Here is a 26,218-nt window from a genome sequence, read left to right as displayed (position 1 = left end):
CAAAAGATGTTAATGGGCCACTAAAGTGACTTTCCCACAGCTGCACAACCCTGCCGCGAATCACCGCAACACCTGATCTAGTGTGAACGCAGTCTTACTGCCACAACATCACTGTGGTAACGTGGCAGTATTCCGGTCAAATGAAACGAGTGACATCTGTAAAACTTGCTAAACTAAACATGCACATTTGCAGGTCACAATATCTCCCTATTACTCTTGTTACCATGTTGGTTCTTTAGTATTTAGAACAAGTGAAAACACCATTCACAGACATTCAAGTGATTGTCTACCTATCACCAAGTCCATGCAGGTTTAATTAGACGCTGCATTGCAAGTACTATTTTTACAGTGGACCCTGAGGACAAAAACAGATAGAAGAGTGAAAGCACAAACATTAAGGAAATGTGCTCCAAATCCACATCCAAATGAGCCTTGATGGGAAGTATCGTTGCTGCTGTTCAGTCAAAATAGGTTCATTCCTTTACCCCGTTGTTTGGTTTCTGTTTTGACATTAGCAGCACTTATCTCAGTGTTTGTGCTTTTGCCTTTCGTTATAGGATGCATTTCGATATCTGCAGCGCTTATCTCAATGTCAACGCTTTTGCCTTTTGCATAGCATCCATTTGAATATTTTCAGTATATCATGATTTGGAGCACATTTCCTTAGTGTTTGTGTTTTCACGCTCTGCTTTTTGTCCTTAAGGTTCACCATAATTTGATATATTTTCAGACCTTTCCATTGTGCACAATGATGTGATTAGTCATAATGTATAATTGCCTGTATGTGCTTTCATATAAGTATGACTCCCCGAACGGAAAAAAATAAATGTGTGGGAGTAAACGTAGCATTAAGGTTTGCAAGTTCAAACAAAAGAGCTGGTATGAAATTGATATAAATATGACTGCTCTCACTGTATGAATCTGGCAGCTGTGAAGTCATGAGGCAGTGAGGGAGGGATGGTTATTGATTTAAAAGGGAGAAAGCTAATGGTTGGCCTCAAGAAACTGTTTAATAGCATTGCTTCAGTCACTTTCATTCCATCCCACTCAAACACTTTGATGTTTTCAAGGTTGTAATGTGATTCAAAGGACAAGGTGTGCTGAACTTTTGCCTCGATGCAGCTAACTGAGCCTTTCCTCTCCGCATGAGTTTGAAAGATACATTTATGAAACCATTATGATACACCAATTACTGATTTCTTATACATATTTCTTATATTCTTATCCTCTTGTGTCATCAGTTAGAGGCACAGTCAGTTATCATTTTAAGATCTAAGTAAGGTAGTTTGTGAGCGGTGATGATTACAGCTGCAGGTTTGCAATATCGCGCCTTATTTTTATCAATTTGTCATCCTGTCTTTGCTTCTCACTCTGTCACTCAGAACCACCGCAGTTTATTAAGGAGCCAGAGAAACACATCACAGCCGAGATGGAGAAGGTGGTGGACATTCCCTGTCAGGCGCGAGGTGAGCAGTGTGTATGAATAATGTCATTTTATACGAATGAAAACAGGAAGCATGACTTATTGTCCGTAAACCCGACTCTCGTTCACTCTGTGCAGGAGTGCCCCAGCCAGACATCGTGTGGTACAAGGATGCTTTGCCCATCAACCCAGTGAAGATGCCCAGGTACAGGGTGCTGGTGGGAGGCAGCCTCCAGGTCAACGGCCTCCTTCCCGACGACACCGGCATGTTCCAGTGCTTTGCCAGAAACCTGGCAGGAGAAGTTCAGACCAACACATACCTGGCTGTTACCAGTGAGTGCTCAAGCAGCTCTTCATGAAATTACACATTTAATTACAGCTCTTAAAATACTTTGTGTTTTGGTATAACTCAGAACTCTTTTTTCACAGAATAGTGTTGAATTGTCACACAGCTCTCTGAAGCCCCCTCGTCAAACTCAGAAAAAAAAAAAGAGCAGTTGTAATTGCTTCACAAAAATGGAAAGCAATTCCAACCTGTAAGTACGGAGAAGAGGAGGAGCAATTTAGTGCTTTAAATGCAGTTCTGACTCTCGCAATTTCTTCTTCTTCAACCACTTACTTGATAGAAGATTACAAAAAATATAATTATTCATCAGAATTCAGAAAAATCTGAACTTTTTTTCCCCCAAAGAGGTCAAGCGTAGTATTAGTTTTCAGCCACGCTAGGCGATACCAGTGTCGGTCAGTTGGTTCACCCATTTATTCCAGACTGAAATATCTCGACCACTATCAGATGGATTGCCATGAAATTGCGTACAGTCATTCATGGTCCCCAGAGGTTGTAGCCTACAAACTAGCGGGTTACACCAAATACCTACAAAAGCCTCAATGCTAACATTGTCAAGCGTTTTTTGCAAAGTATGTACAGCCTCACAGAGCCGCTAGCATGGCTGTAGACCCTTAAAGGGCCAGTGTGTAACAATTAGGGGGATCTATTGGCAGACATTTAATATAATATTGACAAGTATGTTTTCTTTAGTGTATAATCACCTGAAACTAAGAATCGTTGTGTTTTCGTTACCTTAGAATGAGCCGTTTATATCTACATAGGTCCTCTTCTTAGGCTCCGCCATGTGTCAACAGTAGCCCAGAACAGACAAACCAAACTCTGTTAACTTTTCCTGCTTGGGCCGGAGTCGATAACGCCACTCGCTCCCGTCACCGCCGCTCTCTCTCTCTTGCTTCACCACTCACTCACTAATGATATATATATTTCAAGGATGACAGGAAGGTGATAGAAATGCAGTAGTGTTATAAGAATGTGATAGAGGTGTTGTAGTCTGGTGACAACATTGCAAGAGCTGGGACTCCAATTAGTAAAGATCAAACAGCACTAATTGATTGAGGAGAAATGTGTTATTGTGCAGGAACAAACTTCCATCATAGTGTAATGTATGTATTTGCATACTCTCATTAGTTACGAACTGTGTTTTAAATCTCTGGACTTTCTTAAATGAACTGACAATTAGGCCGACACTCTTAAGTTTACATGACTATAAAAAAAGACTCCTCTCCGTCACCTGAATTCATTTGTCAATGTGTTTTTTTCTGAGCTCATGCCACCGCTGGAATTTGAAAATGACTGCTAATTGTTTTTCACTCTGCATCTGTTTGGCAAGTTTCTGACATTAATTTCCTTCACTTTGTCTCAGTTCCTGCTGCTTTCACTCCACGCCGCACCACATTATCAGAATTCATGATATTCTGTCTCGCTAACTCAAAACCCTTCCAACCCTGTCTCTCTCACTGACACTGTCTCCTCTTCTTCTCTCCCATTCCTCCAGATCTCCTCTTATCATCTCCCTTTTCCTTCACACATTCATGTCCCCACTTCTGCCTCTGTTCTTCTCCCCGTGCCCTGAGATCAACACCGCTCCTCTGACAAACTCCCTCTTCCTCTCTTGGGAGCGATACAGTTTTCTGTCATCCTATAAAAGCTTTGATTTATTGCATGTCACAAATGGGGATTTTAGTTATCTACATATTGCCTTCTCTTTCTATGCTTCATTTTCCCTTCCTATATATCTCTGTGGGTGCAAAAAGAAAAAATAGGCCGGCAGCAGACAGTTGTGGCACCGAGGTGAAGGCTGTGTCAATCCGTGAAGAATTAGTGGGACAAAGCGTCGAGATGCAGCAGGCTGGCGCTTACAGGAAATGCGTTTGAAGAGGGGTTTTGCCATAGACGTTTATTCTCTCACCTCTATAACCCTCTTACCTTCCTCTCTCTGCTGCACTGAGCTCTCTCTTTATTCTGCGTGTGTGTGTGTTTGTCTCCCCTCAGGCATTGCCCCGAATATCACAGCCGGACCCTCAGACAGCACTGTGATCGACAGCAATTCAGTCATCCTGCACTGCGAGACCTCTGGAGCTCCGAGACCGGCTATCACCTGGCAAAAAGGTCTCTGTTACAACACATGCACACACACACACACACACGCGGTAACAATTCATTTTACAGGTCCGCAAATTTCATGGTAATTTGGTGAAAATTAGCAAGTAAGCTGTTGAAATTTCTTTGGAATTACTGCCAAATTACCCCAATATTTAATCAAAATTAATCGAAAAGTACTTTATTATAAACATTATTTAATAATTATATGCTAGAATAGCATATAATGGTTAAAATAGGGCCCTTAAGATTGAGTAGTGGCTGTGTGTTGCTCTTCATCGGAGGTGGAAAACCAAAACTAATAGAAGACACTTCTGATCAGGCACAAATCTCGCTATTGTGTGACTTATTGTCTACACAAACTGGTAGTTGATGTAATGATTCAGGGAGTTTTTAAAGAAATTTCAAATAGCTAATTATTATCTATTTATCAGCAGACATGGAAATAAAGCCTATCAATTAACTTTGGATTCTTTTCCTGGAAATGTATTAAATAAATTACCAGCTATTGGGAAGCAGCGGAATATAATTATTAAATAATGTTTATAATAAAGTCATTTTTGATCAATTTTGAAGTAAATATTGGGGTAATTTGGCAGTAATTCCAAAGAAATTTCAAATAGGTTACCTGCTAATTATCACCTAATTACCATGAATTTTGCAGACCTGTAAAATGAAGTTTTACCACTCACACACAAACACACACACCTGGGGATTATGATGTCCGTTATCTATTACGCGTGGGAGCATAGTTTGCCATGGCTTAACAAATAAAGCCTGATTGGATCCCAAGAGCAGATCAGGGAAACAATGTCCTTGTTTTTCCTCACAATCCCCTTCCCTCGCCTATTCTGGTCCTGAATGCCTCTTTTTTTCTCTCCTTCCATTCAATCTACCTTTTCCCTCTCTGTTCTTTCTCATCTCTACCTCTTCAAATTCTTAAGGTGAGAGCGTGTTGGCCAGCGGTTCAGTCCAGCTGCCCAGGTTCACCCTGCTCGAGTCGGGCAGCCTGCTCATCTCCCCCTCACACATCTCCGACGCCGGGACGTACACTTGCATGGCGAGCAACTCCAGGGGCATCGACGAGGCGTCCGCTGACCTTGTGGTCTGGGGTGAGTGGGGTCAAATGGACTCGGCCTTTCAAATCCTGTTTTAAAAAACACAGAAACCTGAATTTGTTTGTTGTAAAAGCGCCAAGCAATCCTTCACAGTCATTCCCATGTGGCAAAAATAGGAACTCAACAGTGGTGGAGTGTTTCTGTCTGTTTAGCCGAGGTTGGGAAACGAGGTTGTGCCATATAATAATAAAGCTGCATTCAATTCCTTCGGATACAAAAGCGCCCTTCTGTGCAAGTTTGGAGTCATCATCGAGGTGTTTTCTGCTAGAAGCCATCAAGAAAGGAAATACAAAACAGCAGCATGTCATTTCAACTGAAATGAGTTTTTCTGAAATCTGTTTGTCATGTTGTTGTTTTTCTAGTATTGTTCTTCTCAGGCGGAACATTTTGTAGGCTGTTTTCTCTTCCTTTACTTTCCTCACCTCTCTCTCACTCTCTCTCTCTGTCTGTCTTCCTTTTGTCTCGACAGCTCTCACCCGGATCACCACCCCCCCACAGGACCAGAGTGTTATCAAAGGAACTAAAGCCATTATGACCTGTGGAGTCACACATGACCCCAGTGTGACTGTCAAGTAAGGGCACAAACAGAGATGTATTGAGGAAATGAAGTTTATTTATATAAACAGAGATGTCAAAGTTGACGCATTAACGCAACTTGTAATTTTTAGGTTGTAGCGGGCTCAGTTTTAAAGCTAGACTGGCATCATATGAAACAAAAAAAACCTAAACAATCCATTGGTACCAACCATGTCATAATAGCTTGTTGCGAAAGAGGTTAAATAACGCTCCAAACTTATGCTACATTTTGGCGAGGAAAAACTGACATGGCCATTTTCAAAGGGGTCCCTTGACCTCTGACCTCAAGATATGTGAATGAAAACGGGTTATATGGTTACCCACGAGTCTCCCCTTTACAGACATGCCCACTTTATGATAATCACATGCAGTTTGGGGCAAGTCATAGTCAAGTCAGCACACTGACACACTGACAGCTGTTGTTGCCTGTTGGACTGCAGTTTGCCATGTTATGATTTGAGCATATTTTTTATGCTAAATGCAGTACCTGTGAGGGTTTCTGGACAATATCTGTCATTGTTTTGTGTTGTTAATTGATTTCCAATAATAAATATATACATACAATTTGCATAAAGCAGCATATTTGCCCACTCCCATGTTGATACAAGTATTAAATACTTGACAAATCTCCCTTTAAGGTACATTTTGAACTGATAAAAAAAATGTTATTTTACTAAAAGTAGTATTTTAATCGATTGACAGCCCTAGTATTTAGTATGCTTATTTATGTTACATTATATATATATATAGCACTTTTCCAGAAGAGATTTCATAAAGTGCTTCACCATAAAAGCAATAGAGTAAAAATACAGACACGATGAAAGAGTGAAAAAAGAAACAAAGGGAAGTTAAAATTGGTAGGTCTTGAACTGCTGTTTTAGAGGATAAGGCTGGCCTATATTTATCTTCTTGTCAACAAATAAAATGACCAAACCCAACAATGTGTTAGTCTGTCTCTCAATAAGTAATGTTTTTATTTATGGCTGAGTCATTTACTAAAACAGCAGGGCACTGTAGTTTTTAGCAAATGTTACTCAAGCAAATGTAAATAGTACATTTGTTGTGGACTATTTTCATGTTTTTTTTACATGGCTGTTTACATATTTAATGAAAATAAATATTCCACTAATATTCATGTTAACATGCAGCTTTACATCGCCCCAATTGAGACGCACATTCTGAACGTGCTGTATACATGTTCAAAGAATCAGTAAATGCTCCATTCAGAATAAGACCTAATTCAGAATATCTAAATGGAATATGTTGTTTTCATATTCGGTGTAATAGTAGAATATTAGTGTGTATATAAACGTAGTCAATTATGTGTTTTTTATCGTTTTTGGACACCAATGGAGCTCTACGGCGCAGATGAATCTCAGGCTTTGGCTACAGAAGCAATACTTGTTAGAAGGATACGATCCTTGTTGGTTTTGATCTTTTCATGGGATTATTTCACAATAAGAAAAAATATCAAATACTGCCAGCCTTATCCTTTAAAGGAGTCCACAATGTCCAGGGATCAGAAAGTCCGAAAAAAGAATTGAGTATCAAAGCGAAGGAGCCACAACCTCAAAGCCACAGTTTTCTTTTGGTTTTGTGCCACGAGCGAGGTTCAGCCAACGAGCCAGCAGGAGCCTGACCATGCAGACAAATCTTAAATAGGATTCTCAATTTGATAGGGAGTCACATTTGATGGATGTCACATGAAAACTTTTAAAGGAACTGTTTCTAAAGCCTTGCGGCCTTTGCATTCTGGACCACTTGCAAGAGATTCAGGGATGTTTTGCTAAGGCAGGTGAAAAGGGATTTACAGTATAGATAAGTCTGCTCACGTTTCTATGCATTTGTTATCCGCTACACGTCAAAGTGGATACCTAATGAAGCACGGCTGTTGAGCCATTTCGGCCTACAGATCTGTTAATGAAGATGCTTCATCATTAGTTATTACTTGCTGTGTTGTTCTCAACACCTTAATTAGTCATTTACTACCCTGAGCACAACGTATTTATTATTTAACTCTTCGTATCTTGTTCTATGCTGCTGCTGTGCTCCAGTTTCCTCACAGGAGCGTTTGACTGCATGTACGTATAAATACATGCATTGCAACATAAAGACTGAGCAAACAAACACAGCGTGTGACCTAGACCTGTCATTTGTGCAAAAGTAAACACCTACACACATAAAAAAAAAACGTTTGTGGACCACTGATGTGCATGTATGTCATTAGAAGACGTCGTTCTCGCACACCTCCAGTTTACAATTCCAGTCCAAACCAGTGCGACGCACAGCCCTCAATGACAGATATTTACTGAACCGCACGCTTGTAGTCGACATCAGTAGCGATCAATAGACCACCCTGTCCCTTTCTACTCAGAGGAGAAGGCTACATCTGACGCCACGTTTGAGCTGTGCGGTTTTGATGAGTGTGAATTCGGCGTTTGATATGCGGCTGTCAGACGCTATGATATGCATGCAGGGCAGCTCTGATGGCAAGTTTGAAGAGACAGAGAGGAGAAAAGATGAAATGCCTCGCTAATAGCATATTCTTCTCGGGTTCTGGTGGAATAAATAACAAGCCAAACCTCAGTTTACTCACTGCTTTACTGTCAGACAGAGTTAACCTACCATCTAAAGCTGACATGCATGTGTACATCGTAGTTCACATCCCAGCAGGAGGTAACTAAACGATGCAGGTCAGGGTCTGGAAATCTGGCAGCAACTATTTTTTGATGGATTTGCTCATGCATTTAATTGGGGACTAAAGATTAATTTGAGAGTGTGCTTCAACATACAGTATGAGGGTCTTTATTTCGATGTTACAAAAAGGCAATTTTGCCTTCAGTGATTCATGCGGTTTTGCCTCATTGTGTGCCGCCTACAAAGAATACTTGTTTGTTCACTTCCATTCACGACTCTGTTGACTCCGTATGCAATTAAGCTTCTTCTAAAATTCATTTCACATTCAGTTGTAACACACCTCTGATTTGTTTCTCTCCATTGTGACTGTTCGTCATGATAACATTTCAGATTTGGGAATTACAGATTCTGGCGAGAACAATTTCGACACGGATTACTTTCTGTGTGGTGTTTGAGATGTTTAATTAAAGTTTTTTTGGAAACCCGTAGGAGGCTTACCCTCCTAGCCCTGTTTGACGTTGTTGTTGTTGAGTACGCATTTTCCCAAATCTCAGAGGTGGCGAGTAATACTGTGTTTTTACTAATGAGCAAAAACAACACCCAGGTTGACAAATACCACAATGTTCCTTTAAAAGGGACTAATTAGTGCAACTAAACATTGTCAGTGGGTTTAAACTGATCGACTGAAGGAATGAAGATGCAGCAGATGCTGGTGGTCATGATGACGTTAAAGGTGCTCAATGAGAAATTCAAAGCATATCTATTGCCTCCGCACGGCTGTCAACATGGCGACGGCTGAGCCGGGAATTCTTGGATAACGCCATTGGTCGAGACGGCTTTATCAAATGTAACCGCCGTATGAGTGCAGTGCAGAACGGCGGCCGTGAGTTAGCCAGGGGTGCACGCTCACATGCATAAACATGCACTAAAAGAGGAAGTTCCGATTACAGAACACACACAGAGGGAGAGTGACTTCGTTCTCTGCTCAGGTAGACATCACTCATCGATATCTTAACTATGGCTGTCAATTGATTAAAATATTTAATCGTGATTAATCGCAAATTAATTGCTCTTATTTTATCCGTTCAAAATGTTCTAGCATGGTTGGTACCAATGGATTCCTTAGGTTTTTTTAGTTTCGTATGATACCGGTTTCTTCACTCTAGCTTTAAAACTGAGCCCGCTACAACTTAAAAATCACAAGTTGCATTAATGCGTTAAAGAAATCAGTGGTGTCAGATCTAATTATCACGTTTACCTAAATCTCTACATAGCGAATAGTTCTGGATGCTCTGGATATCGCATAGAGAAAATGTAATGACAAAACCAACAACAGGCCAACTAACCGGTGACTTTGCATTCCAGGCATGTCTGGGAAAAAGAGGGCTCGGCGATCAACGTCCAGTCCATCCCCCGCATGCGGCTGGAGGCAGACGGCACCCTCCACATCTCCCAAACCTGGTCAGGTGACATCGGCACGTACACGTGCAGAGTGACCTCCGTTGGCGGCAACGCCTCCCGCAGCGCCCACCTCCGTGTCAGGTAACCACCGTCGCCTTTATTGATTTCTTTCTTCTTTCATTTGTGTCTCTCACATTCTCCTGTTTCTCCGGTATTCTCCAACGCAAAGACGCACGTGCACGCTCACACACACAGGCGAATGCCAGGCATGTGCACGCTTTCCACCACCAACCTTTCACTGACACGCTGCCTGTTCTTATTGACACCTCTGACTCATTTCCACTTAAATGACGCCTGTTCCTCCTCACCTCGCCTGTCCTCATTCTCACCCGACACACTTTCAGCCCCAGGGGACCACCCCCCCCTCCGCCGCCACCACCGCCACCACCCTCCCCTCCATCTGTGAGACTACACACTCGTACTCACACAAACACCTCTGTGTTGTTTTTGTCATCTCAAATCTTACTGTATGTTATCTGTACTTTGGCACTCACTGCAGTAACGGGTAAACTGAATATGAATGAGACATCTAACTTTCTGTTTGCCAAAGTGATGGACTGACTGACTGATTGTGTCTCTCTTTGTCCCCCTATCGGCCGCCTCGTTGGCTGGCTGCCTTTTGACTGAGTTACAGCACGTATTCGTTCATTGCTATAAGGTTTATCTATCAATCTGTCTGAGCTTATCTGAATTCATGGCTGACTGAATTAATGATCCCCAGCTTTGGCCTCATTTATTCATGTCTTTATCCGTGCATTTTCTTCCTATCTGTCTCCTTATGCCTTTCAATCCATTTCTCCTCCCCCCCCCCTGGTGATATCTATCTTCTTTTGTTTGCCTGTGTGTCCATCTCGACAAGGAACCGTCTTTGCTGTCTTGTCTTGCCACATTTCATCACCTGTCTAACCGTTATAGAACATCCAGCTTTACTTCAGATTTGTACGAGAGAAGACAGCGATGCTCGGTAACGCTCTGTCCCCGCGGAGGATTTGCTGTGATAGGAGAGATTGTTTTATTTATCGAAGTTGTCCTGATGTTCCCCACAGGCAGCTGCCCCATGCCCCAGAGAACCCTACGGCCGTGCTGAGCACATCTGAAAAAAGAGCCATCGACCTGGCCTGGGCCAAGCCTTTTGATGGCAACAGTCCCCTCATACGCTACGTCCTGGAGGTTTCTGAGAACAGTAAGTCACATAATATCCAGTCTTTTCCTGTCATGCATCAATCTATCGCATCTTTCTCTACCCCTCTGTGCTTTGTAGCCTTTGTGTCAGTTTCACTTTAACATCTATAAATTGTATGTAGTGAGTTAGCTCTGGGGGAGAGGGAACTCTTGGGATCAACATTGCATCAACGAGTAGAAAAAGACCGTGTATATTGCGTGTTTAGATTTTATATTTCCATGCAGCCAGCCTTCTATTAATGTTTTTTCCCAAAGAGCTTAACTGCAAAGCAAATGCAGCAAAAGCATGATCAATAAGACTAATTAAGAATGTCCATCATTGCTTTTAATCTCAAGTTGTATGTGTAAGCTACACTATTACAGTCTATCACTTTGCAGCCCTGCATGCAACAAGCATGTTCTTCTTAAAGGAATACTTCACCTCCTTGAATTCTTGAAGAAAACTTCAGAACTCAAGGTAACGCGGGGTGAGTAACTGATATACAAATGATCATTTTGGGGTGAAGTATTCCTTTAAGTTCGTACACTGTAGAGCTGCGTTGGGCTTAAATCTGCAGCACGTTGTGCCCTTGCTTCCTTTTTCTCAGCATGACTTGTTTCATTTAATGAATTTGAATTTTAAATTGTGACCTGCCGTGACAAAATGATTGCAGGCGTGAGAGTGTAAAATCCCTTCTGAATATTGGTGAAATGGCTCTAAATGTTAGACGCCTTCCTCGGTGAACGGGTTAGCATAGCAGTGAGCAAGATACGAGTGGAACAAGGTGTTAACCTTGGTGTTCTTTTGTTCTAGACGCTCCCTGGGCCATCCTGCTGGCCAATATCGAGCCAGAGTCCATAGCAGTGACGGTCAATGGCTTGATCCCGGCGCGCTCCTATCAGTTCCGCCTCTGTGCCGTTAATGATGTGGGGAAGGGGCAGTTCAGCAAGGAGACCGACCGGTGAGCTAAAGACGGATCCTATATCTCTCCACATCAACACCATAACTGTTTTTTGTCCCTTTTATCCAGGTTATACCAAACAGAGAAATATAAAATGGTAGTGTACAGTCTCCTTTGTAGGGCGAGCCTTCAAGCTACACTTTTCCATACAATTATTTAAGGACATGTTATTGTAAAATCATATTTTTTTCATTGTAGAGAAGCATTTATGCATTATTTTCTTTTCAAATCCACCAAACAATAGTATGAAGGTAACATTTATTTGGCAAAAACAATGAGAGATCTCTGTCAAATGTCAGAAAAGTTGTTGTTGTAGCACTACATTGTACCCAAGAAATCAGTTTCCTAGACAACCAGTTTGACTGATCCCTTCGGTTAAGAGTCAGAGGGATAGGCATGTAAGCCTACCAAAGCGGGATACACACACACAAACATGCACCACTACATGTAAACACACATTCACACTCGCAAACACCCGCATGCTCTCACATTCTGAAAGCCGCAGGAGGGATTTAGGTTTGAGGCGACATCAGGTTTGGCCTTTCCGCGGCCTCGCACAACTTCAAGCACTCATTCCTCCCTCTATCTCTCACCCTCCATCCCTCCCTCCCTCCACCAGTCTGTCACGCTGCCTCACACTGCCAGCTCCCTAGCCAGAGGAGAGCCACGGGGGGCTCCGTCTGTGTGATGCAGGGGGGCTGGCACCGTACACTCTGTGACGCTATTTGGTACTTAGTCACCGCCACTGATCTCAGTCCCATTTCTCATACGTATCTTCTCCCCAGACACTCGTGGTGTTTTATCCATATATAATGTTTAGGTAGCTGAGTAGCCCAGGCATCCTATGTCTTCCTCAGATGTGGTGTTAAGGGCGGCACTGTGCACACAAGGACTGGTCAGGGTTTTTAATGTGCTTCACCCCTCTGAGCCTAATACCCACTGCAATTTTGAAAAATGCTAAAAAGTGTGCAAGAGGCTGAGAGATGAAACCGCGCCTACTTCTGTGTGACAAAAGCCTCGACGCAGCGCCGACAAACACGGCTAGCTTGGAAAATAGTGATGCGAAGTACTGAATTTGGTCAATTTACTGTTTATCAGACCACAGATGAGGAACTGAGACCGAGACCCTCCGAGACGCTATGAGAAGACGCGAGGAGGGGCGTCTGATTAAAGGGCGATAACATTCTTTTTATATGCCGTGGCCGGAGGCGTTACGTTTTCAGGTTGTCCGTCCGTCTGTACACATGTACGTACGTCCAGTCCATTCACGCGATAACTTAGGAACGCCTGGAGGCAATTTCTTCAAATTTGGCACAAACGTCTGAACTGTTTTAGAATTTGGGAGGTCAAAGGTCAAGGTTACTGTGATCTCATAAAACCCGTTTTTGGCCATACCTCAAGAATTCATACGCTAATTATAACAATTTCACACTAATGTCTAACAACATTTGATTGGTTGGCGGAGGCATACAACCACGAGGCAGTAATTCCAGTTTGTATAAATGTCATGACGTAGATTAGTCCCAAACGGTCGACTCTATCTCAGAATTGGCCTTTCAAGATTAGGGCTGATTTACAACAGGAGATGGCGTGTTGAGCCATTTTCAACCATGAAATGCAGATTTTTATAGACTAGCATTGATGTGTTTCATCACAGTTCAGACATATCATTTAGTTTATAGCTTAAAGAAACACATTCAAATGCAGTTACACTTTAACGAAGAAAACAAAGTGGTAAGAAACAGTTAAAGGGACGGAAAAGGAGGGTTTGTATTAAGTGCTTCAGTTGAAATTAAAGTGATATTTAGCTTTAAAATTGATATGCTTCATTTAAGATGTTCATTTATACAAGCTTCATTTAAGTTGGAAGCTGTGTTCATGATGATTTTCAGAAAGAAAATGTTCATTTATGTCTATTTCTCACAGCCCTCTTGTTCTTATCTCTGCATGTGTGTGTGTGTTCTGTAGTGTCTCTCTCCCAGAGGAGCCGCCCAGTGCTCCTTCTCAAAACGTCATCGCGAGCGGCCGGACCAACCAGTCCATCATGATCCAGTGGCAGCCTCCGCCGGAAAGCCACCAGAACGGCATCCTCAGGGGCTACACCATCCGGTAAGATCCCTGCTCATCCACCTATCTATGTCTCACTTTTTATTTCAAAGGCTGTTTGAAGTTCAAACATTCAGTTCAGCACGAGGTTCACCGTCATGTCCTGTTAGACTCAAAACAGCTCTTAATACAGGGATGTAAATATCTAGAGTTCAGAAGGAAGACACAGCAGGAGAAGAAGGTGTTTTAATTTGTGACATTGACAATTTAGTATTTCCACTTTCAGCATGAACAAATATAAAGACATTATCTTATTATGGTAAGAGCTGGAATTCAGTCACACACCGTATGTTTCACGTACGAGCCCCTCCGGTGTCAGTTTAACACCACTGCATTTAAAAAAATAATTTAGTCTGAGAGAAAACTAAAAATTGTTTGACTTCAAAAAACTTTAGCGACTCTAATAGGCAGAGTCAGCAATGTGCCAAACTGACTTTATATCCTGTAAACATGTAATTAGTTTGTTTTTTCTGTCAGGGCTTTTTATTCATTACATCCAAATGAAACAGCAGGTGTTTTCCAGACAACAGACAGTGCTGTCAGTGGTTTTTAATTGCTTGTTTGCTGGTGCTTTGTCTCCCCCTAGCAGGGAGTCTGGTGTACTGGCTTAAGCATGCCCTCTCTTTGTCAGTGACCCATCTATAATGTTAAATTCAGCATGCAAACACAGGTTTATAATGCTTTTAATTATGTGTGTGTCAGGTACCGTCTGACTGGGCTGCCTGTGGACTACCAGATGAAGAACATCTCCAGTCCTGATGTGACGAACCTGCTGCTGGAGGACCTCATCATCTGGACCAACTATGAGATCGAGGTGGCGGCCTACAACGGGGCGGGTTTGGGCACTTTCAGCCATAAAGTCACTGAGTGGACTCTGCAGGGAGGTGAGCACTCGTATCATCGATGATATTGATCCGAGGCCAAAGCTGATATGCTGACTACTTTCTTTCTTTCTTAATTATTCAGTGTGTCATTTTTAATAAGTCTGCATATAGGGGAGAGCGGGACACAACCTACAAGCAACATTCACATCTCTGCTACAAACGAACACTTGAAATTTGCTTCTATGACCTACCGTACATATAAGGTTGGATTCAGTGACTTAGACACACAGCTCAGTAATCGAAAAACTAGTATGTTAAAGAAATGTATTTACGTACTATGAAAACACTCTTTGCCACAGATCTCCACAAAAACACGTCCAAACTTTTTTTTTAAATTAGTGAGAGACCGTCTCCTGGTATTGTGGTAAACTGACCAGAAACACACAGTGCTTGACGCTGTGTAACTACGTAAAATATCCATGTTACATTTAATCCCAAATTAGGAATTGTCCCGCACATCCCTATGTGATTAACTTTAAGCAAGCTTCTCTTTTATGCATGATGATTGTTCATGATGAACAAGACTGGGATGTAACGTCCCGCAAGTGCAGTGTACACGAGAAAAAAAAAAACTTCTTGGTCAGTGGTTCCCAACCTGGGGTCCGGGCCCCCCTTAGGTGGGCGCCAAAGATGCTGCTCTGAGGTCGTCAAAATTAGATTTGCAGGTGAATAACTAAAATCTTAATAACATACTTACTGGAAGATTTCTACAAAAATCTGTAAATAAAACTATTTAAAAAGATATATTTTTTTGCTATTTAGTAGACCACATTCTCTTTAAACACAGTATTTCAGCACAGTTGCAGATAAAGATCCGGCTACACTAATATTATTGGTATTATACTATTTGTAGAATCAGATTCCAGTAGTGGCTGCGCAGGATTGTTTCCCAGTCTTGTGATTTCCAATAACTTCAGAGCGTCCAAAATTCTAAATTTATTGAAAAAAGATAGAAATTCACAACATTTTTTTATCTTAATGAAATATTCTGCTTCAATCCATATTTGTTGGCATTTAGCCTTTCAAAAAACACATTTTCACTGAGGTCAAAAACCTGTTTTCTCTCCCGCTTACCGCACATAAAGACACATATCTGTATTAATGAGGCGGTCTAGCAGCAATCTTACAGCATCATAAGTTACATTTATTTAACAACAATAACAAAAAATCAATTTAGGCTGTAACACTGTTATAGTAAATTAATTAAGTTTTAAAAAAATTATCATATTTCAAGGAAAAAAGGTTGGAAACCACTATTCTAGTTAGCATCAAGTTAATTTTTCATCTGTGACTGAAATCATCCACTAAAAGTCAGTGCTGACTGATGCTCAACTGCATTATCATTGATTCTTCTTTGTAAGGGACCACACAAAGGTGTGGCGTCCCCCCATGAAATCTATGAGCAGCTCACACAGTCTCAAACAAACCCACAGAGAGCCCTGGTATTAGGTGTCCGTGTCATCAGGAAGAGAGTGATGGCGGTATCTGCCCTGACCTGTGCAGCAGCGATCAATACTGACATCAAAATAGATGCAGGCAGACTTCCAGCAGTCAACTGAAATGTGTTCTCACACCTTTATTTTCTATCTTCCCACTTCTCCTTTTTCTTCCTCTCCTCGTCCATCCCCAGTACCCACCATCGCCCCCGGCAACGTGCAGGCCGAGTCGGTCAACTCGACAACGATCCGTTTCACGTGGACAGCCCCTAACCCACAGTTCATCAACGGCATCAACCAGGGCTACAAGGTCAGTAGCCGCCGCGGCGCCGTCACCAGCAGCCATCACGTCCACATTGACAGAACTGTCAGAGCTGAACTTGTAGTATCACATATCCTGTGTAGCAAGAGGGAGAGCAGAGCCAAGGGGCAAAAGACATTTGGTTGCCATCGTGAACGATGGACTTGGTTCACCCATTTGTCAGTCGGAGGTCATTCTCTTTATCTTTACAACCATTTTTCATATGTTTTATTGTGAAGCTGCGTGCACGTAATGAAGAATGTCTTCATTATTTTGTCATGGGCTCTTGAATACAGTCCATCTCTCCGTCTCTTGTGTATACTTCATTGAAATAAATGTAGCCCACGGGGAATCATAAAGCCGCAGCCAAAGGGTACTTCTATTTTTTCCGTCGACTCTGTTGCGACTTAATTATGTCTTTGGTTCTTTTTTTTTCCTGCCTTTTTGTCTGTCTGTTCAATAGCGCTCCACAGGCCTTACTCTGCTGGGCGGAGGGGTCACTGTGCAAACCAAATTGGAATTTTAAATACTGGATATTTTCTCCAGAGAGAGACTTAAAGGAAGAGAGTGTAAGATTTAGGAGGAATCTATTGGCAGAAATGGAATATAATATTAATAAGTATGTTTTCTTTAGTGTATAATCACCTGAAAATAAGAATTGCTATGTTTTCATTACCTTAGAATGAGCTGTTTATATCTACGTACGTCTCCTTGTCGTCTATTTGACTCTAAATGGGACCATAATTTATTAAATGAACATCATGCTGTATTGAAGAAGACTTGAAACTAGTGATTGAGACCATAAACTCATGTTTACAATGTTTACTGAGGTAATAAATCAAGTGAGAAGTAGGCTCCTTTTCTAATAGACTTCTATACAATCAGACTTCTTTTTGCAACCAGAGGAGTCGCCCCCTGCTGGCTGTTAGAGAGAATGCAAGTTTAAGGCACTTCAGACCCCGGAGTTGCCCGTTGAGACCTTCAAAAAGTGATCTTGAGACCGGTCTTGAGAACTACAGCTCTGCTTTCAGAGAGAAACAGAAAAAGACAGATAGAGAGAGAAAAAAAAAGAGCAAGAGTGGCAGACAGTCAAGTCTCTATTCTTCCGACATCTTCTTGCCAGCTCTTTATTTCCCTGGAAGCTCCCTCTCTCTGGAAACTGGAAACAACCCCAATCGACTTGCCGTTGGGACTCATTACCTAAGCACCTAATTGGTCGATCCAGGTCCCATTTGTAGATGCTATATGGTTCGCAATCAACATGCATGATGGGATGACTCTCCTCTCCCACTCTGTCTTAATGGAGCTATTCCCGCACAGTCAAAACCTCTTCAGGGTATCTTTCTAAATAAAGATAGAGCTATGATGCCAAATAACTCCTCAGAGTGGCTCAGTTTACCGGAGAGAGAGACACTCCTGTTAGTTTTCTGAGAATAAATGTGTGAGAATTATTACAGAAAAATGATTAGCTGCTGTCTGTCATTTTTTTTGTTTCTTTTCATTTCTCTGTTTTTAGTTGCTGGCCTGGGAGCCTGGCAGAGACGAAGAAGTTGCTATGGTAACGGCGCGACCGAACTTCCAGGACAGCGTCCATGTGGGATATGTGACAGGACTGAAGAAGTTCACAGAGTATTACACCTCTGTGCTGTGTTTCACCACGCCCGGAGACGGCCCCCGCAGCCCGCCCAAGGCGTTAAGGACACACGAGGACAGTGAGTGACTTTTCTTCCACAGTCTTCTCTCCGTGGCGCTGGCGAGGGGGGACACCGAGCATCTCACAGTAACACATCCTGCGGGCGAGATCTATTATTCGTGCAGAACGAAGTTGTGGAGAAGTGCTAATGACTGAGTTTATTCTGCATCTAGCCGGGATCATCATAAATGGGGCTTAGTTCCCCTTACAGATAATTGGTTAAGCTTTAACAAAATTTCCCTCAACTTGTCAGCGGTTACCTTGTTTTTGCTTGATTTGTAAACACGTTTAAAATGCAAATGCTTTTTGCAGCTGTGCCAACTGATGCTCAGCATGAATTAATACTGAGTGTCTCATTTGCCCATTGGCCCAGCTCATTATTCTTATTTGTCCCTGTCCAGCCCCCGGTGCTGTGGGTCACCTGAGCTTCACCGAGATCCTGGACACCTCACTCAAAGTCAGCTGGAGCGAGCCCGGCGAGAAGAACGGAGTTCTCACAGGTAGATTCACTTCACTCCAAAATTATACTTGTAGTAAGGCCGGCTGTGAATCAGGAGGTAGAGCAGGTCGTCCTTTAACCACAAGGTTGGCGGTAGGGCTGTCCCGAATATCATTTTTTGGGCTTCGAAGCTTTGGTGAGAAATATTCAAAGGTATTTGAAGCTGTCTGTCTCCATCTCCCACGTTTCAGTGCCCAGGACGGCGCCACTGCCGCAGTACTGTACACACACGCACCTCTACACACAAATATATGACAGGAAAATGCAAAATACTCACCTGCGAATATTATATGTCTAGGGCTTTTATTGTGAAAGGTAAGAACGGAAGGAGTGGATCTTGGTTCAGACAACGGAGCCGCTGTGTTGTTGTTTCATGAGTATAGGCGCAACTCAACTGCTTCCGCACAATGTGATTGGTTGATGCCTTTATTTGCGGTGTGAAAGAAACTTTTTCGCCGCATAATATTCATGTACAATGTGAGAGTACTCAACAAAAAAACAACAGTTAGAAAAAATATATTGACGTGCAAATGAATCACACAAAAAAAAAACATTGCAGGTGTGTAAAGAACCTTTAGGATGGGTACTATTTGCATCATGCACATAGTACTGCAGAGGCCGTATGAGCTTATAAGAGACCAAGTATACCAATTGCATCAGTGAGACAACACTTCAGTCAGAACCTCTTACATAAAACATCACATTGCAAACAAAGAGCATTGTATCCTCCCCCAAGCTCTGCAAGTAAAATCACAAAGAGGCTCCCTTCCTAAAACACAGCTCAAGTCTTAAATAATAGAAGAAGTAAGCAGAGACGAAGGGCAGTTTACTAAAACAGTATAACCCTTTAGATCGGTCATAACTGTAACCTGCTTTGAAATATAAAAAGTTAATTCATGTTTAAAATAAAGATTTTGTTTCACTTGACCGGGGATGTATGTGTCCTTATTAATTAAATATCTTTCTAGCAAACTTCTATTGCAGCTTACATAATGCTCTTCTCCTTCATTCTGTATAAACTCAGAGTAAAGAACAAATGCCCACCAGTAGCATTAATATTGAAGTGTTTACAAAGGTTGAGATTTAGCCGAATATTGTGAAGTGTTTTTCCAAAACATTTTAATGTGCTGCACGATCCCAGGAGACAAACACTGACATGCCATGTGAAATTATTGATTTGGCAAGAAGTGCTGCCTAATGCCTTATGCAATCACATGAAAAGAGCTGCTGGCCAAGGAGCAAATTGCATTAACTTAGAGAGGGTAAGCGTGTGTGTGTGTGTGTGTGTGTGTGTGGATGGGAGTGGGTGGAGGATGTGTGTGTGTGCAGGGACGTATAATCACAGGCTGATTTAATTTGCTATATTCAATTTTTGATGAAGTTAATTTAATATTTCTGTTAGCTTGCCCCATAGCATGCGAGCCGAGAGTTGCCATTGTTGTAAAACTGCTGTCGAATTTTTCCCTGAGAAGATTCTCTTGTCTGTTTGCTGTCAACTCGTCTCTGCCGCTCTGCAGGTTACCGCATTTCGTGGGAGGAGTTCAACCGAACGAACACCAGAGTTACCCACTACCTGCCAAACGTCACCTTGGAGTACCGGGTCACCGGGCTCACCGCTCTCACCACCTACACCATTGAAGTGGCGGGGATGACCTCCAAAGGCCAGGGCCAGCTGTCCTCTTCCACCATCTCCTCCGGCGTCCCACCAGGTCAGTAAACAAACAAGTACAGATACGTAAAGCCAGTAACGTAAGCCGCAGAGCGCCAGCCGCCGTCTGACTTCTGTTGCTCCTAAAGTAGTGTTACTATGGTAAGAATAACAATCTGATACAATTCAAAACAGCGCATCAGCTTTACTACTCCAAAGACAAGATTTTCCCTGATGTGTCCCCGTCTGTAACAGCTGCAAAGAGACAGACGGGACATTGACACATTCTCTTGTCGGAAATTGTTTACTTATTGGAAAAGTGTATTTAAATGTTTCTCTAAAGCCTTTGAGAAGCACTGGTACCCTAACCCAGTAGTTGCTGTCTTTAGGTGCCATGAGTGTGTTACCTATGGCAAACAAATATCAAACTCAGGCCATTTCATTTGGTATGGTTGTAGCAAGGAATCTTATTGTACTTATGTGGCACCAACATATGATATGTGGATAAGAGAGTTGATGGATGTGTTGCATTTAGAAAGGTTGAGGTTCTCTAATAAGAACAAGATTCAAATATCTGGGTTGTGGACTGATGATGTGAATGTGTACCCTCTATTGCTGTGTATGTTCTTTATTTTACTCGTAATGTTAAAGAGATATGATGTGTATTTGTTGAGATAATCGTGGCTGAGTTGATGGTAAGAATGGCTTCTGAGCGATGCAAACAGCGTTACCGCGGTTTTGCCCTCGGCGGGTCACGTTAGCGCAGTCTTGGAAAGGGAGGAGTGAGCGGAGGGGTACTCAGTTGGTTGCAATCTGCAACCACAACACTAGATACCATCAAATCCTACACACTGTACCTTTAAGGCTCAGTTCACCCAAATTACTAAAAAATACTTATTTTCTCACTTAACTCTTGTGATATCAGGTCAAAGTTGAATTTCTTGACATTTCTTTCCAGAAACAATGAGTTCAATCAGTTACTCTGTCTGTATAATCCAAAAATAATCAAAATCGAAGCAATCAAGACCAGCCTTTTAGTTCCTAGTAACAAAAATCACTGGATCCTACGTTTCCCATAATGCAACCTAGTGTCATCTTTCATTAGAGCCTCATTAAATGTCGTCTTTCAAACTCCACATCTCCATACTGTAATGCAGGCTTTCTGTTAAAATGATATATTCAGGGTTAATTGTTGAATAGCAACAGGAACCTTTCTCGCATATTTCACATTAAATTAAACACACTCTCTGTTTTCTGGCGCCAGACACAATGAAATCGGAACCCAGTCACCTCAGCTGGGGCCGAGCCAAAAAACACCAATACACATGTCTGCGCCACATCTGCGAAATAACGGCTCCCACGAGAGCATTAAGGACAATTACAGCGTTTAATGATTTCATATTTGCAAAATTGTGTAATAGAAATACAATGCCCACATCAATTACTGGAGCAGCATTCAGAGCCTGTACATCTGTGAAACCTGTGAAATGACAGGCTGTTACATTGAGAGCGGTCGTAATAGTCCCCAGAATGGTAATTACTCTGGCTGTATACGTGTAAAGAAAACACCTATCTAGTAATCAGTCATGCAAATGATTTAGAAATTTTTACTACGACGCGTATAATCTGCATTTCATTAGGGTTGAATACACTCGCATTTAAGCAATCTTGGGAAAAAATTGCTCAGTGCGCCCAGGGGAGTGATTATATGTTTTTAATATTAGGCCACTGTCCACACTCCAATATGCCACAGTTTGACGTTAATATCCTCAACTAGGATTTATGCACTATATTGTGCTTTGGAATGGGGATATGTTATGGTAGGTTTAATGTTTATCCCGAGGGAAGCATGAGGAGAAAAAGGATGATTTTATGCACAAGCACGTTCACACACATACCTACCTAGACACACACAAACAAACCATGATATTAATATACACACACGCAGAAAAAAAAGCCCTCCCGCTGTTCTTTCAATCCACCATTTTTCCGATTTGCTTCCCCTCCAGGATTTCCAGGGAATAATCCATTCTTATTGTTTACTCAGCTCAAGTGTAAACAGCGAGATATCAGATTGAATCGTATCTCCAGATAACTGCGGTGTAATTGACATTCATGGCATTGTCTCCGCCTGTGTACTCTGCGTAAGCATCTTTTTTTTTTCCAAATCAAATCTACTTTTGCTGTTTTAGCTGAAGTTGGGAGCACAAGGGAGAGGTGAGGTTACTGAGGAATGAATCTGTGTGCGGTATCTGTACGGCCACAAGGGGGCGCTGGGGTAGATAGATTTTCCAAAGCAATGTCCAGAACCGGCCTGTGTGAGAGGCAGCTACACTAAATACACCTATAGCAGTGTCAGTGATTTGCTCCCTCACTCATTCTCTCTTTGTCCTCTCTGCTTCCTTATAGAGCTCCCTGGCCCTCCTACCAACATGGCAATTTCCAACATCGGCCCACGCTCTGTCACCCTGCAGTTCAAACCTGGCTACGATGGCAAAACCTCCATTTCCCGTTGGCAGGTGGAGGCCCAGGTGAACCACATTTAATCCAACTTCAGTTGCCTTAATCACGTGTTGTTGCTTTTGGATTGTTTCAATATATTGACACAAAGAGGTTTGCAGTGCTTGCACATCCATCTACTGTATGTGTCATGCTCTCTATTGTCTTGGTGCCAGGTGGGTGTGGTGGGAGAAAATGAGGACTGGGTGATGGTCCACCAGGTGACCAACGAGCCCGAGGCTCGCTCCCTGGAGGTGCCAGGTCTCAACCCGTACACCTTCTACAGGTAACCTATTGGGAACATTTATCTGTAACGGGCATCTGAATGTAACCAATTTTTGGTTAGCAAAAAAAACTGTAAATGGGCCCAGACTTAGCCAAGACTTCTTTTTTTTATATTTTATAAATAAAATAACTTTATTTTAAAGTTTTAAAGTAAAATATGGAAAAACAGTTCAACTTATTCCCACTAAAAACAGCAACAGTAACAGACCGTTGCTATGGGCCCAGCTCTGATGTCGGACTCTGGCGGACTGTATTTGCGTCAAATTATTGATTTCTTACGTAAGTAGCCGTGTAATAAGCAGGATAATGTACAGCTAGAGGGGCATTATTGTGAAATAAACCCCTTCAGGGCGATGCAAAACCGCTCCGCTTAATGTGGAGGTGCCGCATCACCCTGTCTGGGTGTATTTAGCAACAATGACTGAATGAATTGCTGTACATTATTCTTACTTATTACATACTTATATATAAATATATAAATAAACAAATCTAAAAAACAAAGCATTCAAATAGTGATTTGGAGGTCGAATACCACGGCAATGGTCAAAGCTTCGAAGCATTCGGGTCAAAAATACTCACTCTTTTTCATTCACGCACAGCTCACTTGTAATGAAAGTTATTGCACTTCACAATCGTAGTCACATATGGATTGGCTTCCCCGATATGATTACCTGCACTGAATAAACAGATATCTAACGGTACGTTAGACATAGAAAACCCATATAGGCAAACTAACCTGAAACTTTGAGGCCTTTTTCTACAATTCTAGTTTTATTAGGGATTATTCTGCTCATGATTTCCTCGGTACAAACTAAAGCTAGATAAGTGTGTGCAGATTGTGACAAACAACAGATAAGGTGTATGTGTTTCAGTATCAGTTAATTTCAGCACATCCCAGGAGCCTTATCTCATTCTCTACCCCCTTTGATTTGGATACAAGCTTGTTATGGATAGTGTGATTTTAAAATTATTTTTACATGATCTTTATCTCGGCGCAGTCTGCTTGTTTTCCATGTTCACATTCAATCTCGCCAACGAGCCAATCCCTGAAGACCTACAACAGCTATGGTTCTCATCAACCCAACATCAGTGCTGCCAGTTTACATTTGAGTGGAGATAAACGCTCACGTTGGATCAAAATGTTGTTGTTTTGCATATTCAGGCTGTAACACAAATAAGCCCTCCTCTCGTGTTCATGCGGCGTTCATATTCAATGCTCTGATCTCAGTTCAAATGCAATAAGCTTCATGTAAGAGGATGCACGCTGCAAGCACCGCAATAATGGCCGGGAGTTTAATTTCAAACTGCCAGATTCTGAAATGAAACCATCCTTTTTGCAGAAGTTAGATTATTATAAATTATAATGTTTTATCTCCCAACACCAGGTTCCGTATGCGCCAGGTGAACATTGTGGGCACCAGTCCTCCCAGTCAGCCCTCCAGGAAGATCCAGACCCTGCCGGCTCCTCCTGACATGGCCCCCGCCAACGTCACCCTGCGCACCGCCAGCGAGACCAGCCTCTGGTTACGATGGATGGTGAGTAGGAATCTGCTTCCTGCGTGGGTCTCTGAATCATCCATTACCGTTCTTAATCATGAGGTTACACTATAAAGATTGAATCTAAGGAGTCTGGCTTTGTTCCTTTCCATCCCCCTCTCTCTATGTCCAGCCTTTGCCTGAGTGGGAATACAACGGTAACGCGGAGCAGGTGGGCTACAGGGTTCAGTACTCCCGTGCGGGCTCACAGGGCCGGGCGCTGACCCACATCATAGCTGACCGTCTGGAGAGAGAGTTTACAATCGAGGACCTGGAGGAGTGGACAGAGTACGAGGTCAGGGTCCAGGCCGTCAATGGCATCGGGACGGGGCCCTGGAGCCAGCCGGTCAGGGGACGGACGAGGGAGTCTGGTGAGTCAGCACCTTATCTGTCATCCTCAGTGAAAAACACCGGCTGTCTGGTGTATGAAGATCAGATGATCTATGATCCAGAGTAATAGCAAACTGCATCATTAGCATTACAAAAACACAGCATTGTTTGCTTAATTACTCAAAGGCACTTTTGTTTCTTGCTGCCAAGTGTCAAGTTCCTGCAACAGAAACAACAATGAAATGAAAATGATTTATTATACGCCTGAAACAAGCCCACAGAAACACACATATTTTGTCGAGTTTGTCAAGTATTTACTACTCTTATCAACATGGGAGTGGACAAATATGCTGCTTCATGCAAATGTATGTATATATTTATTATTATAAATCAATTAACAACACAAAACAATGATAAATATTGTCCAGAAACCCTCACAGGTACTGCATTTAGCATAAAAAATATGCTCAAATCATAACATGGTAAACTGCAGCCCAACAGGTAACAACAGCTGTCAGTGTGTCAGTGTGCTGACTTGACTTGCCCCAAACTGCATGTGATTATCATAAAGTGGGCATGTCTGTAAAGGGGAGACTCGTGGGTACCCATAGAACCCATTTTCATTCATATATCTGGAGGTCAGAGGTCAAGAGACCCCTTTGAAAATGGCAAAGCCAGTTTTCCTCGCCAAAGTTTAGCATAAGTTGTAGCCTCTTTTGCGATGAGCTAGTATGACATGGTTGGTACCAATGGATTCCTTAGGTTTTCTAGTTTCATATGATGCTAGTATCTTCACTCTAGCTTTAACAATGAGCCTGCTACAACTTAAAAATCGCAAGCTGTGTTAATGTGTCAGATTAAGTAGTGGCGTTAAAACTAATTTGTGTTAACGTGTTATTACCACATTAACTTTGACAGACATATTTTTGATACATAATACATATAATGATCAGTGAAATAAAGAAATAAAAAAGCTGTTTATTTCACAAAATAATTAAAAACTTTATTGAGTTGTAGCCTACAGACAATACTAATAATACCGGTTAAGGAGGTGGAGGTATAAGGAGAAGGAGACAGTTTTGGGTGCATCCCCTCAACCAGTGAAGCAGACATTCTCTGCAACGCGCTGCAGCTCTGTCAAAAATCGACCAGACGCGTATTTTTAGCTTCTGAAATGTGCTTTGGCGCGTCTGGTGGAATCACAAGCATTGTCT

The 26,218-nt window shown here is 42.1% G+C and overlaps 1 protein-coding gene across 7 annotated transcripts in view; it reads left to right on the top strand.

Annotated features, from left to right (window-relative positions):
• sdk2b (sidekick cell adhesion molecule 2b) overlaps nucleotides 1-26,218 on the top strand; it is a 327,437-nt gene that overhangs the window by 261,103 nt on the left and 40,116 nt on the right. For all 7 annotated transcript variants that reach the window (XM_037754749.1, XM_037754748.1, XM_037754745.1 and 4 more), the window contains exons 8-25: nucleotides 1,383-1,466; nucleotides 1,562-1,756; nucleotides 3,765-3,881; nucleotides 4,817-4,984; nucleotides 5,460-5,562; nucleotides 9,569-9,745; nucleotides 10,711-10,847; nucleotides 11,640-11,787; nucleotides 13,756-13,896; nucleotides 14,596-14,777; nucleotides 16,408-16,523; nucleotides 18,031-18,226; nucleotides 18,609-18,707; nucleotides 20,224-20,415; nucleotides 22,764-22,885; nucleotides 23,030-23,139; nucleotides 24,524-24,674; nucleotides 24,808-25,045. In XM_037754749.1, the coding sequence (XP_037610677.1) occupies nucleotides 1,383-1,466; nucleotides 1,562-1,756; nucleotides 3,765-3,881; nucleotides 4,817-4,984; nucleotides 5,460-5,562; nucleotides 9,569-9,745; nucleotides 10,711-10,847; nucleotides 11,640-11,787; nucleotides 13,756-13,896; nucleotides 14,596-14,777; nucleotides 16,408-16,523; nucleotides 18,031-18,226; nucleotides 18,609-18,707; nucleotides 20,224-20,415; nucleotides 22,764-22,885; nucleotides 23,030-23,139; nucleotides 24,524-24,674; nucleotides 24,808-25,045 (2,676 nt within the window). The remainder of the gene's footprint in view (nucleotides 1-1,382; nucleotides 1,467-1,561; nucleotides 1,757-3,764; nucleotides 3,882-4,816; nucleotides 4,985-5,459; nucleotides 5,563-9,568; nucleotides 9,746-10,710; nucleotides 10,848-11,639; nucleotides 11,788-13,755; nucleotides 13,897-14,595; nucleotides 14,778-16,407; nucleotides 16,524-18,030; nucleotides 18,227-18,608; nucleotides 18,708-20,223; nucleotides 20,416-22,763; nucleotides 22,886-23,029; nucleotides 23,140-24,523; nucleotides 24,675-24,807; nucleotides 25,046-26,218) is intronic.

This window comes from Sebastes umbrosus, chromosome 20 (assembly GCF_015220745.1).
Source record: "Sebastes umbrosus isolate fSebUmb1 chromosome 20, fSebUmb1.pri, whole genome shotgun sequence".
Lineage (NCBI taxonomy): Eukaryota > Metazoa > Chordata > Actinopteri > Perciformes > Sebastidae > Sebastes > Sebastes umbrosus.
This window is presented reverse-complemented; position numbering and strand designations above follow the sequence as displayed.